The 13729-nt window shown below is 39.8% G+C and overlaps 1 protein-coding gene across 7 annotated transcripts in view; it reads right to left on the reverse strand.

Annotated features, from left to right (window-relative positions):
• Nucleotides 1-3895: 3895 nt before the first annotated feature.
• The window catches only part of LOC127419024 (sodium channel protein type 8 subunit alpha-like), an 80660-nt gene continuing 70826 nt past the window's right edge, over nt 3896-13729 (reverse strand). For 5 of the 7 annotated variants that reach the window (XM_051660049.1, XM_051660047.1, XM_051660050.1 and 2 more), the window contains 6 exons: nt 12120-12404; nt 11845-11898; nt 11359-11496; nt 11097-11201; nt 10717-10987; nt 3896-10510 (listed from right to left, as the gene is read on the reverse strand). In XM_051660049.1, the coding sequence (XP_051516009.1) occupies nt 9363-10510; nt 10717-10987; nt 11097-11201; nt 11359-11496; nt 11845-11898; nt 12120-12404 (2001 nt within the window). In that variant the 3' untranslated portion in view covers nt 3896-9362. The remainder of the gene's footprint in view (nt 10511-10716; nt 10988-11096; nt 11202-11358; nt 11497-11844; nt 11899-12119; nt 12405-13729) is intronic. The other 2 variants (XM_051660045.1, XM_051660044.1) reach the window with 1 other exon arrangement.

Raw genomic sequence — 13729 nt, forward strand, 5'->3', positions numbered from 1 at the left:
TACCTTCAGAATTATTTAGAGTAAGACCGGGTGTTACAGAATTTTCCAGTAGCACTGCTAACACATTAATGTAAAAGTTGAACAGAGCTGGACTCAAACTGCAGCCCTGTCTCACTACACACCCTTGAGTGAAGAATTCTGTTCTTTTTATTGCCATTTTTAACTCTGCACCTGTTGTCCAAATACATAGATTTGATAGTGTCGTACATTTTACCTCCAATGCCGGATTGTAGAATTTTATAATATAGACCATCATGCCAAATGGAAACAAATGTTTTTTTGTTTTGTTTTGTTTTAAATCAACAAAACATGCATAAAATTTGTCTTTGCTTTTTTGATGAACGTGCTGGTTGATTATCGTGTGTAGAGTGTGAATGTGGTCATTGGTGCGGAGGTTTGGTAGGAATCCAATCTGACTCTGACTCAAGACATTGTGCTTGGTTAGGAAGGCCTGTATCCGGGCTTTCAGGATACAACTGAAAGTCTTCACCAGATTACTATTCACCCAAATGCCTCGGTAGTTACTGGGGTCGAATTTGTCTCCACTCTTATAATATGGGTGTATTAAGCCCATACTCCAGGTATCAGGAAAGTAGCTAGTTTGCAGAACCAGATTGAACAGTTTTAACAAGGCCTTGTGCATTACTGCAGGGCTGTGCTTCAGATTTTCTGTTCTAATATTGTTTAAACCACATGCCTTTCTGGGTTTTAGTTTCTTAAATGCTTCTGTCAATTCTTCACTGCTAATCTGATGGTTTGGTTATTTTTTATTGTAGATTCCAATTGACAGCTTATTTTGCATGTTTTTCTGGTCAGGTGTGAGATTATCTGGATAAATGTCTTTGAATAATTTTTTTAAATAGCCTTTCCATAATTCTCCATTTTGTATGGCTATGTCCTGGCTGTGTTGTTTATTCAGACTGTTCCATTTCCCCCAGAACTGATTATCATTCATTGAGTCTTCAATTGCATTAAAAGTGTGGCATATTGTATTTTTATAATCACAATAATTTTGTCTGGTTTCTGCTTTGTGTGGCTCTTTGTGTGGTTGGAGAGCTGCCTGAGTAGTTTTCTTTTAATTTTACATTCTTTATCACACCAAATTTCATCCCCAGTTTTTAGTTTAGTTTTCTTGTTTGTACGGAGTAGGTTTGCTTTGACTGAGCACCATTGATAAATATCATTTATTTGTTGTACTACGGAATTTACGTCAATCTTGTTAGCCATAAACTGTGTTATTTGAAATCTATTGATTAGGTTGGACATTTCTTTGGAGCTAATTGCACTAAGGAATTCGGACACACATTTTGGGGACCAGTTGTATGTTGGGTTTAGTTTGAACAGGTTGCTGGGCTCTTGGTCTGTTCTATGGTGTTGAATTTTTTTATGAACACATTAATTTGACAGTGGTCTGATAAGGAAGACTGTAGTCTGACAGTGAATGCACGTATGTAGGAGGGGTTCATGTCTGTAATGGCATAGTCGACTACAGTAGCACCAAGAGCTGAACAGAATGTGAATCGACTTAATGGTAGGATCCAATGGGACTTTTTAAGCATATACAGACCCAGGCCTCGACAGAGAAACACTAACTCCTTACCGTTTTTGTTGACTGCACTGTCCAGATTGTTCCTTGTTGTAGTGGTGGGGGTTAGATGTGTGTTTGTGTGGCTTTCAGAATGTGGTTATTCCCATGGGTATTTATAATGTCCGATTCTGAACCTGTCCTTGCATTTAGGTCCCCACACAACATCACATTCCCCTGGGCCTGAAATTGGCTGGTTTCCATCTGAAGCTGATTAAAATGATTGTCCTTGTTGTACGGAGACTCTGATGGAGGTATGTAGGCTGCACAGATGTAAAGGTCCTTATTACAGTCTATGATGCCTTTTTTGAGTTTAAGCCAAACATGTGTTGAGTCTTTTTTTGTGATTGATAGGTTGTTTTTTAAAGACTCTTTGTACCAAATGATGACTCCACCAGAGTCCCTTCCCTTCTTGAATATTCCAAGAGCTTATAGTGAAAGAAGGCATTGTGAAATAAAGTGAGGTGTTTTGGTGGTCCAGATGGCTTACCCTAGTATTCAACAGATGAGATGTAGAAGATGTCTCACCTCTGTAATGTCTGAAGAGTCAGTGTATATTTTGCCCTTCACTACATCAGCATAAGTGAGCTACTGTGAATGCGGGAAGGGCTGTGCTGTCAAATGCCTCCTGCTGTTGTGTGTGAGGGTCAGTGTTTGTAGGTTGCCTGGAGCTGGGCTGAGAGGTGTTTGGTTGGGCTTCAGTGTGTTGTGGTCTGGTTGGTTGCTCTCTTCTTACTGGAGTGTGTCTTGTTTGTGGGCACCTTTGTGTAATGCCACTCTCCCTCTCTCTCAGTCCCCCCCCCATCTCCACCTAGCTGTGAACATATGGAAAGGGGAGGGGGGGCTAGGGGTTGGGGGGTGAGAGAGACAGACATTTTAAGATGAAGACCATGTCCGTACCATGCGTGGCTGGGACAGGGGGAACATATTGTGTCATAAGGTTTGACGATAGGACCAAAGGAGGGGAGAATAGGAGATAAAAGAACTAGCCATGTGACTAGAAAGGGGAGCAAGAACAGAATTCTGCTCAGCTGTGAAATGGAGGAGAGGGAGATGGGGGAGAGAGAGGAGGAAAAGGAATGGGAAAAGGAAGGCTGTCATGTGTGCATATGAGCTTTCTGTGCTGAAAAACAAAACAGAAATGTTTGAAACCTGTCTAAAATGGTCAGGCTGGTCTGGTTTCCAGGTTTTAGAGGGGTTTAGACTTTGATTTTCTGGTTTTGAACTTGTCGGCTGGTCCGACTTGGAGACCAGTTGGCCGACCAGTAGAACCAGTGTTTCACCAGGTTGGGCAGGCTGGGAAACAATCTAAGACAGGCAAACCACCTCAGGCTGGATAAAGATGTTTCTTTTAGCCAGATTACTGATTTTTCCATACTTCCTTCTACTTTCTACCATCCTCATCCTTTAACAAATGCTTTACTGGTAAAAGTGCAAATAAAGTTGATGGCCAAGATGCATTTCCCCTAAGGTTATGGGGTGAAGCAGATTGGTGTCACTTTATACTTAAGCTCATAGCTAATAGCTTTCTACTGATCTTTCCACTAAACCATGACTTAGTAGATAAACAAATGTGTATTTCCTGTGATGATCTGCAGTGCGATGCAGTGATGCTAGTTTAGAAGTCCATGTTATTAATGCATCTCAACCAAAGCTTATTTGAAAGCTAATCACACTGTGAAACTCTAAATGGCAAAACCAAATTTTTTTCCCCACAAAAGGGTCTGACAATTTCAGTGTCTTTTATTAGCACAAATTAGAAGTATTCCAATCTGTTAAAGACTTGATTGCATCATTCACAGTGTGTCATGGAAGTGGGCGGTCCCTGCAGAGATTGTTTGGTGAGCTTTGTTCACTGCGATTCTGATTGGTGGATCGGTTCCCTGCAGTTATTCACCAGAAATTCTTTTATTAAAAATGAAGATGAAATACCACCGACTGATGGCTTCAACAGAAACATTGATTAACAACCTCAGAGCTCACGGTAAGTCTTTAAAGGTTAAGTTATTGTTACAAATCAATTCCCCTATGGAGAAAGTGAATGGTATTTTTAAGCCCGGAACCAGACTGATGCCCTCTATACCACCTGCAACTGATTAGCAAATTGTAAATCACATTGGCTCTTTAGGACATGCCCTTCTATATCTCCTACCTAAACTTTCTGTTTCAATAGGAAATACATCAACACAGGAAAGATAACTGTGCTCATTAAGTAATTTCATGGGGTCTTTAAGAGCAGAGTATTATTTCAAAGTATTTGTAAAACATGCATAAATGGTCTTATGAGTCATGAGTGTTGCTGATCAAGAATGGTCTGATTCCTTGATATGATAAATTCCATGAGTGGATTCAATTTAAGTGAGAGTGACTCATCAGGCTGGTAGGAATGACATGATGTCCATGGCTTCCCATTGAAGTTCAATAAAATAACTGAACACTGTGTGCAACTGGAAGGCTGCTTTATTGTTAATAAAAAGTTTCGTGCTCAAATGAAGACAATCTCTTATATGTTCTTACTAAGAGTTCCAGTGGTTGTGCCATACACACCATTATATGTCCTCCTACAACACGTTTAAACAAAACAACAGTTTGAAAAGCACTTTTGAAATCTTTTCAGCAAAACGGAAAAGCATTTTAGTCATGCTAAAAATGGAAGTCCAGTAACTGAATATAGACACAAAAGTGAGTTTCAAAGATGGAAAGAACACAAACGTCTGAAGGAGAGCTATTCTTTTTACAAGCCAAGTGGTTGATACACAAAGTACAGAAAACAGAACATCAGAAGATTTTGTAACATCAAATCTAGAAGAAGTGGGCTTGTTTCTTGGTTTGTTTTCAGTATTCCTCTGGCAATAAACCAGATGCCCTGTTCAGACTATAGTCCCTGATTTGCATTGTGCTCCATTTTGTTTTCTCCTCTCTTTCCCCTCCATAAACGAAATGTTAAATATGGCACCATCCTCCAAAACTGCCATAAAATACAATTTAGAAAATGTAGGAACATGGAGAAAATGCAGAAAAAGGCACACAACAATTAGTGAAGTAGCACTAGTAGAAACAGACCACTGAAACACATAAAATCCGGATAAGAAATGGATATAAAACTGTTGTTCAGGCCGACGAGTTTCGGCACTGAAGTGTTTGGAGAGGCGTTTAGAGTAGAATACATGACCAACTCTGTGACTGTTTTTTGAATTTCAGGCTAGGGTGGGTGACTACAAAATGTCCATAGGCAGGACTGAGCATTCATGTGCATTTTTGTGTAAATGTGATTGTATGTGTGTCAATAAAGCAAGGAATACAGAGGTGTGCTGGTAGCATAACCCTCTCATCATACAGTATCAGGTTAAAATATCAAAGCAGCGCTGATAACATACATTTTTTGACATCCACTGGACATGTTGCATATAAATTAAACGTTACAGTGCTCATTTGTATATCCTTTCATATATACACTACCAGTCAAAAGTTTTGAAACACTTATTCTTTATTATAATTTTTTATCACATTTTAGAATAAAAGTCATCAAAACTATGGAATAACATAAATGGAACTATGGGAATTATGTTGTGACTAAACACATTTCCAAAATAAATCAAAACTGTGTTATATTTTAGCATCTTCAAAGTAGTCACCCTTTGCCTAGAATTTGCAGACATGTACTCGATATTTTCTCAACCAACTTCTTGAGGTATCACCCTGGGTTGCTTTTTAAACAGTATTGAAGGAGTTCCCATCTATGTTGGGCACTTATTGGCTGCTTTTCTTTATTATTTTGTCCAAGTCATCAATTTCAAAAACTTTTTTTTTATTATTACATTTTAGTTTTGTAATGAAATAAATTAATATGGTGGCACAATTATATTTTTGTCTACAAAACTAATTTCAAACATTTAAGCATACGCCTTCAGATCAAAAGATTTTTAAGATCATGAGAAACATTTCAGTCAAGTGTTTCAAAACTTTTGACCGGTAGTATATATATATATATATATATATATATATATATATATATATATATATATATATATATATATATATATACACACACTGGCAGCCAAAAGTTTGGAATAATGTACAGATTTTTCTGTTTCGGAAGGAAATTGGTATTTTAAATCACCAAAGTGGCATTCAACTGATCACAAAGTATAGTCAGGACATTACTGATGTAAAAAACAGCACCATCACTATTTGAAAAAAGTAATTTTTGATCAAATCTAGACAGACCCCATTTCCAGCAGCCATCACTCCTTAACCTTATCCTTGAGTAATCATGCTAAATTGCTAATTTGTACTAGAAAATCATTTGCTATTATATCAAACACAGTTGAAAGCTATTTGGTTCGTTAAATGAAGCTTAACGTTGTCTTTGTTTTTGTTTCTGAGTTGCCACAGTATGCAATAGACTGGCATGTCTTAAGGTCAATATTAGGTCAAAAATGGCAAAAAAGAAACAGCTTTCTCTAGAAACTCATCAGTCAATCATTGTTTTGAGAAATGAAGGCTATACAATGCTTGAAATTGCCAAAAAACTGAAGATTTCATACAAAGGTGTACACTACAGTCTTCAAAGGCAAAGGACAACTGGCTCTAACAAGGACAGAAAGAGATGTGGCAGGCCAGATGTACAACTAAACAAGAGGATAAGTACATCAGAGTATCTAGTTTGAGAAATAGATGCCTCACATGTGCTCAGCTGACAGCTTCATTGAATTCTACCCGCTCAACACCAGTTTCATGTACAACAGTAAAGAGAAGACTCAGGGGTGCAGGCCTTATGGGAAGAATTGCAAAGAAGAAGTCACTTTTGAAACAGAAAAACAAAAAGAAAATGTTAGAGTGGGTAAAGAAACACAGATACTGGACAACAGATAATTGGAAAAGAGTGTTATGGATCTTAACCCCATTGAGCTTTTGTGGGATCAGCTAGACTGTAAGGTGCATGAGAATTGCCCGACAAGACAGCCACATCTATGGCAAGTGCTACAGGAAGAGTGGGGCAAAATGTCACCTGAGTATCTGGACAAACTGACAGATAGAATGCCAAGGATCTACAAAGCTGTTATTGCTGCACGTGGAGGATTTTTTGATGAGAACACTGAAATTTTCTTTTCAAATTGTAATAGTAATTTTTCATGTTATTAATGTCCTGACTATACATTGTGACCAGTTGAATGCCACTTTGGTGAATAAAAGTACCAATTTATTTCCATATGAGCAAAATCTGAACATTATTCCAAACTTGGCGGCCAGTTTATGTATATGTATAATATATATATGCTGTCTAATAGAGTATCCTTGATACAGTATATCATTCAATCCCCTTTAAGAAAAGTGAAAATTTTTAGAAAAAAAACTTAAAATATGTGACAAGGGCATCAGCTGGAAGCCATTCTATATCACTGTTATAATTTATTATTAGATTAATAGCAGTAATTCTTTAAAATTCTGTATTTACAAAACCCACAACAAAGCATGCCAAAAGAAATAATATATTACAATGCTTATAGTTTTACTCAAAAAGTTCATTCTTAACTTTTCATCAATTGTGCCATGTACATCATAGCCCCCATCTGTACATTAAATTATACATTAACTTGTCGTACAGTGTGTGAGAGATCTTTCAATTTTTTCTCCTTCACATCTAAACTATAATGGGATTTGGGGGAAAACTACATGGTAGTCTAAGTGTTTCACTGGGTTTCATATGGTTCACAGCACACACACTTGTTGACCCTAGGCAGTAAGCAGACCTACAGATAGGTCTGAGAAGTACAGTGAGTGGGTTTGTAAACTGGTCATGTGCTCGCTCCTGTACACTCAGAAAACACTCAGAGCATGGTATCATGTTGTCTGTGGTCCACTTTAACCCCCTATGCACAGATACTGGGCTATCCCACACCTGAATAAGTATTCATCCTTACAGAATGAGAAAGTAAACAATACTGGAAATGCTGTCAAGAAAAGAAATACTGTAAATCTAATCAATTTATTTTGCACCCAGAGCAAGAAGTGATGGCAGTTTGCTCAAGAGGTTGCAATTTAGTGTTGCCCTGTGTAGCACAAAAAAAAAAAAAAAATGTCAAATTCCAGTATAGGTGAAAATCATAATTTCTCACTGAGATAAACTGCATGCTACCGGACCACACAAGTACCCATCATTTCATTCCAAAACTGCTGCCTTCCTTATTTTTCTGCTGTGTAAGGCCAGAGTGTATGATGTATCCAAGCTATTTTCTGGTCTTTACCAAGTACTCTAAACCACTTGATCATTCAAAAGGGAGACAAACAAAACAAGATGCTAACAAAACTGGCAAACCGTTTATGGTAAACATGAGTATGTATGAACATGAAGACAACTATTTCCAGAAAGATTGCATTGCCTATCATTGAGGCCTGGTCCCGACAGACTGACAAAGCATTATAAGGATTAAATGGCATTGTGGCTGTACCTTCTGAAGACATATTTAAGAACTTACTGGAACCTCAGCTGCGTATTGAGGGGCAGTTGAATCATTTTGTATTGCTGGTGCACAGTAACAAATCAAGGTTTATGATCCCAAGATTTGATTTCAGTGTAATCTTTCTCCAAATTAGCTCATCGTTCCAAACATTACAACCCTTCCTCCTTCCACTGGCAGTGAAACACCTCAATTGGTGTACAAATGTGTTTCGGCTTTTGCATTTGCCACATTGTACCACCTTAAAATACTCCATGTGAGTATGGTGTGAGAATCGGTTAATCAGGAAGCAAGCATTATGAGGGGTAAGTACAAATATACTTGTCATAGCCAGTAGTAAAATATGTTACAATTGACCAATCATTTCCCAGCTATATCTATTTAATTTAATTACTAGTGGACAGTATCCAATGTATGGCCAAGCCATTGATGTGGTTTGAGTAGCAGTGCCAAATGGACTATGATTATACATGCATGATTCATGATCAAAACATGCCACCATGCAAGTCATCTCTATGCATTGAACGAGCACTTTATTATTTATTTATCTGGAACTCTGTCTAAGTCCCTTTCAGCCCAAGTCAAAACCCTGACAATCCCCCAACCCAATATCAATGTGAAAGCCCATGTATAAAATGTATTTTTTCTGCAAGTATAACAAAGATATGATGACAAGATGAATGGCATGGGCTGAAATTTGTTTTGCTTACTCTTTTGTGGGTCAAATAAGGTGAAGATATATTCACCACAAACAACTGAAAACCCTTGCATAATGTTTTGTGTTTTTTTTTTTTTTCCTGCAGACACGCCAAATAATTGAGTTAACATTGTTATTACTGGTTCTCCTATGGTTAAAACACAACATCCCAGAATCCTCCTTGGATGAGAAAGATTTCTCATGAGGTTTCCATTGGATTTCGGCAGTGTAGTGTTTAAAAGGGATGTCCGTAGAGGAGGAATGCTGAACTCCACACATGGTGGTGCAAAGGAATCCTTATGAGCTTTAACATCTCTTTGTACACATTTGTAGGTGTCTGCCATAGGTCACAATTTTGTGTCTCATTGTATATGCCTTGTCGGCTGCAGTTAGAACAGTAAAATCTTGGTCACTGAACACAGATGTTGCACAGTAAGCTCATAGGTTGGTTTGGTCATCATTACATTGGTAAAAACCAAGTTGCTTCTGGTGCATCTTTGAACAATGGTTTTGTTGCCTGTAAACAACCTTTTTTTGTTGCAAATAATTTTTTTCTATACACTTGTTGGAATAGATAGTTTCAGTCCAGACTCTCATTTATCTCATTTCACCATCATTCCTAACACTTGGATTCCTTGACATCTTTTTGGTTTTTGCCCTTTTTGCCCTTGCCTTCACTCTCCTCTAACTTCTCATTCTCAGGTTTGGTCACGCTATCATAGGATGGCAACGAGGCAGTAGAAGGCGTGTCCTCCTCCTTGTCCTGATTGGTCCCACCATTCTCCAGCCTGCTGCTGCTGAGCAACCGCTTGCAAATGAAGCCTTGTCGAATAAGATGGGCACGGTAAGCACGTTGGATGACCGCGGCAGACATATGCTCCTGCTTACGACGCAGAGTAGTGGTAATTGGCTCAAAAGACACTTTGGAAGGATTGGCAGCAATGAAGCGCTCCTCCATCTGTAGCCGCATCATGTCCAGGTCGCCACTATCACCCAGCACACGTTTGGTGAAGGCAAACAAGATGTCTAGGCAGTGAATGCGGTCGCCGCTCACCATGGGCAGGTCCATGGCGATTAGCTCTTTAGTGTTGGGCTTGGGAACGCGCAGCGGGTGCTCCAGAGTGTCAGCAAAGTCACCCAGCTTGGCGAAAGTGATAAACTGGGAGGCGGTGGGATCAAACTTCTCCCAAATCTCATAGAAGGACTCAAAGTCATCCTCACATAGTGGGTCAGAGCTCTCCTCCGTGGCAACGCTGAAGTTCTCCAGAATGATGGCAATGTACATGTTTACCACAATGAGGAAAGACACAATGATGTACATGACAAAGAAGAAGATGCCCACCGAAGGGTTTCCGCAGTCACCTTTCACTGTTGTACCTGGATTCTCCTTATTTGGGTCGCAGTCTGGATCGTAGTTAAGAATGGGAGCCAGAAGACCATCCCACCCCGCCGAGGTGGTTATCATGAACAGGCAGATCATACTATTTCCAAATGTTTCAAAATTGTACATGTCATCTATGCCAGCCTCCCGCTTAACATAGGCAAAGTTTGACATGCCAAAGATAGAAAATATGAACATGACCAAGAAAAGTAGAAGGCCGATATTAAAAAGAGCAGGCAACGACATCATCAGGGCAAACAATAAAGTACGAATGCCCTTTGCCCCTTTGATCAGACGCAAGATACGTCCAATTCGAGCTAGACGGATTACCCTGAACAATGTTGGTGACACAAAGTACTTCTCAATCAAGTCTGCCAGGAACATACCTGTGGTGTAGGTGATAAGAAACAGGGAGAAGAAGGGAGAAAATGAGTACAGGGAGAAAATTAGTTATAAATGATCTAAAAATCATCTTTAATAATAAAAAAACAAACATGGTGAATAAAGCCAAAAACATAACCTTGCATTTCAAAACCTAAATGAGACCATATTCAAAACCTTATTTGTGTCCAATGAAACACTGATCACTTACCCACGATAGAAAGAATAACCACAACACAGTCAAAGATGTTCCAGCCATTGGTAAAGTAATAATGACGCAGTGCGAAGAGCTTAAGGACAAACTCAGAAGTGAAGGCCACAATGAAGATGAAGTTGATCCAGTAGAGGATGTTTTCAGTCTCCGGTGACTGATCGTCTGTCTCAACCATCATGGTGACCATGTTCAAACAGATGAGGATCATGATAGAAATATCAAAGACCTGCTGTGTAACAAAGTCAAACACCATCCCCTGGAGCTTGTTCTACAGAAGAGAAATTTAGAACAGATTTGTCTCTGACTCTTTCAGGAAGTCAAAATTACTATTTTTCAAACAGCACAATAAAGGCTAGCCAAGAGGTGATTTACCATACCTGGGGTCTAGGTATGGGTTTCTGAGGTTTCTTGGAGCCAAGCTTCTTCATAGCATTATAGTACTTCTTCTGTTCCTCTGTCATAAAGATGTCCTGACCTCCAAAGTATAGCCATATACAGTATTTGGTTAAAATCTACTCAAACATTACAAAAAAAACTTAAATTTATGGTGAAAATTACTCACAAAAATGTAAAGGAAGTAGAAATAAGAGGCAATATTTGCCAAAGTTAACAAAGTGCAGATAAAGAGAGGAGCCTTATCTTTTTCTTCTGCTGGTTGAAGTTATCAATGATGACACCAATGAAAAGATTGAGGGTGAAGAAGGAGCCAAATATAATGAATATGACAAAGTAGATGTACATGTAGATGTTGTCCTCATATTTGGGTTGGTCTTCCACCTGAGGAGAGAATGAGATTAGAAACAGAAACTTTGACAAAGCTGGCAGATGACTAATCAGATACTTTGACAAAGCTGGCAGATGACTAATTTTTGGTCTGTCTGCGCTGTATTTCTATGTAAACACGCAACTTCTTTGACCATTGTGTTGCATCTCGCTGTTTTTTCAGTGTCTCTTGCAGGAGCGCTGCATTTTTTTGACACTGTGTCAGATTAATAAGAACGTCAACTTTTAAAAATGTTTGTCGAGACACCTATCTTCTGTTTTATTCATTGCATTCCATCTCACTTTTTTAGCTCAAGAACATGTTTGATCTGAACAGCCCCTAAGCTTGCCCAAATATCTCACCTTTCGCGAGTCAACTGCTGCATACATTATGTCCATCCATCCCTTGAAGGTTGCCTTTGAGGGAGGAAGGGAAACAGAATCAGTTCGTCAAAATCTGTAACAGTTTAATTTAAAATATTTTTAGACAGTGCATCTTAAACTACCAAATGTGAAGTATATATTACTATTAAAAAGTAAAAAATAAAAATAAAAAACATTAATATTTGCTGAAATGTATGTAATTTTCAATAAAATAAAAGTGGGGTGGTAGCTTACGAACAGAGAGGTAGTCTCACCACTTGAAGTAGAGCCAAGTAACCAGCGCCAACATTGTCAAAGTTGATTTTGACGTTCTTCCAGCGCACCTCAGTGAAGTTCTGTTGTCTCAGTTCATCGCATTGTGATTTGTTGTTGACCTCTTCGGGTAGGAAGTATTCTTCAGAGGTCGCGTTGAAGCAATAGTAATACTTGCCCGCAAACAGGTTGACACCCATGATACTGAAAATCAGCCAAAAGATGAGGCAAACCAGCAACACATTCATAATGGAAGGGATGGCACCCACCAAGGCGTTGACTACCACCTAGAGAAGAGTAGGATAGACAAGGCAATGCAGCATAAGAGACAGAAAAACCCCAGTAAGTACTCACAGAACACGCACATTCAAGTACACTGACAGTTGTGGCTGCATATTTGCATGGCACAAGAAGGAGATCATTAGTACTGTTAAGAGCCATTACTTAATTTCCTACTATAATTTTTCTCTGCACACTACTGTCCTGCATGCAAATGTTTCAGTCACATGGCCATTCAAGAATACTGTTTAATGCTAATGGTAAATTCTTTGCCATAACCTTTTGACTTTGACTGCTATTCCGTTTTCTTTCCCTGTCCGAGTGATTCCACACAGGCAGCTTTGACTATGTTGAGGTTAGTTAGGAAAACGTCCTGGTTACTTTCATAACCTCCGTTCCCTGATGGAGGGAACGAGACATTGTGTCGATGTAGTGACACTAGGGGTCACTCTTGGGAGCCCGAACACCTCTGGTCTTTGATAAAAGGCCAATGAAAATTGGCGAATGGTATTTGCATACCACTCCCCCTAACATACGGGTATAAAAGGAGCTGGTATGCAACCACTCATTCAGGTTTTGTGCTGAGGAGCCGAGACAAGGTCCCGGCCATTTCAGCGGGAAGTCCAGCGTTGTGGCAGGAGGGACACAACGTCTCGTTCCCTCCATCAGGGAACGGAGGTTACGAAAGTAACCAGGACGTTCCCTATCTGTTACTCACTCGTCACATGATTTTGCCGAGCCTTGTCGGAAGTATGCCATGTGGAGAAGTCCCATTGTAGGTCCTACCCTATGGGGGAGGAGTTTCTACAAACATGGTGACTGGGGCAGATGGGCCTGTGCTCAAGGAAGATGCAGTTTACCAACAGGGAAACGAATTAGCAGAAGATATACGTCACATGGGGTTACCTATGGGGAACCAACACATGCGGAGCACCTACCCCAGTACAGGGCTTAGTTAGCACATGTACTGAGACGGAAGCGAGTTTCTCCACAAACTCGTCTGCCACAGGGCTCGGAGGAAGTCATCCAGGGAACACAGTTTGTGAACACTACTGGGAGTCAACAGCACACGTCTTCAGCTCAGGGGAGGTGAAAGGCGCTATGCGCAAGCGATACACCCGGCCAGCCTTCCCAGACTTACCTGCTTGTGCCTGCCACTACATGGGACGAAACCGGCTCCACCCGGAGATTGTAGAACCTCGCAAAGGTGTTGGGTGTTGCCCAGCCCACTGCTCTGCAAAGAGAGGCGCCACTGGTCAAGGCCCAGGAGGCCGCCACACTCCTGGTAGAATGGGCTCGTAGCCCTGCTGGGGGCGGCACGTCCTGAGCTATT

This window comes from Myxocyprinus asiaticus, chromosome 28, assembly GCF_019703515.2.
Source record: "Myxocyprinus asiaticus isolate MX2 ecotype Aquarium Trade chromosome 28, UBuf_Myxa_2, whole genome shotgun sequence".
NCBI classification, from domain to species: domain Eukaryota; kingdom Metazoa; phylum Chordata; class Actinopteri; order Cypriniformes; family Catostomidae; genus Myxocyprinus; species Myxocyprinus asiaticus.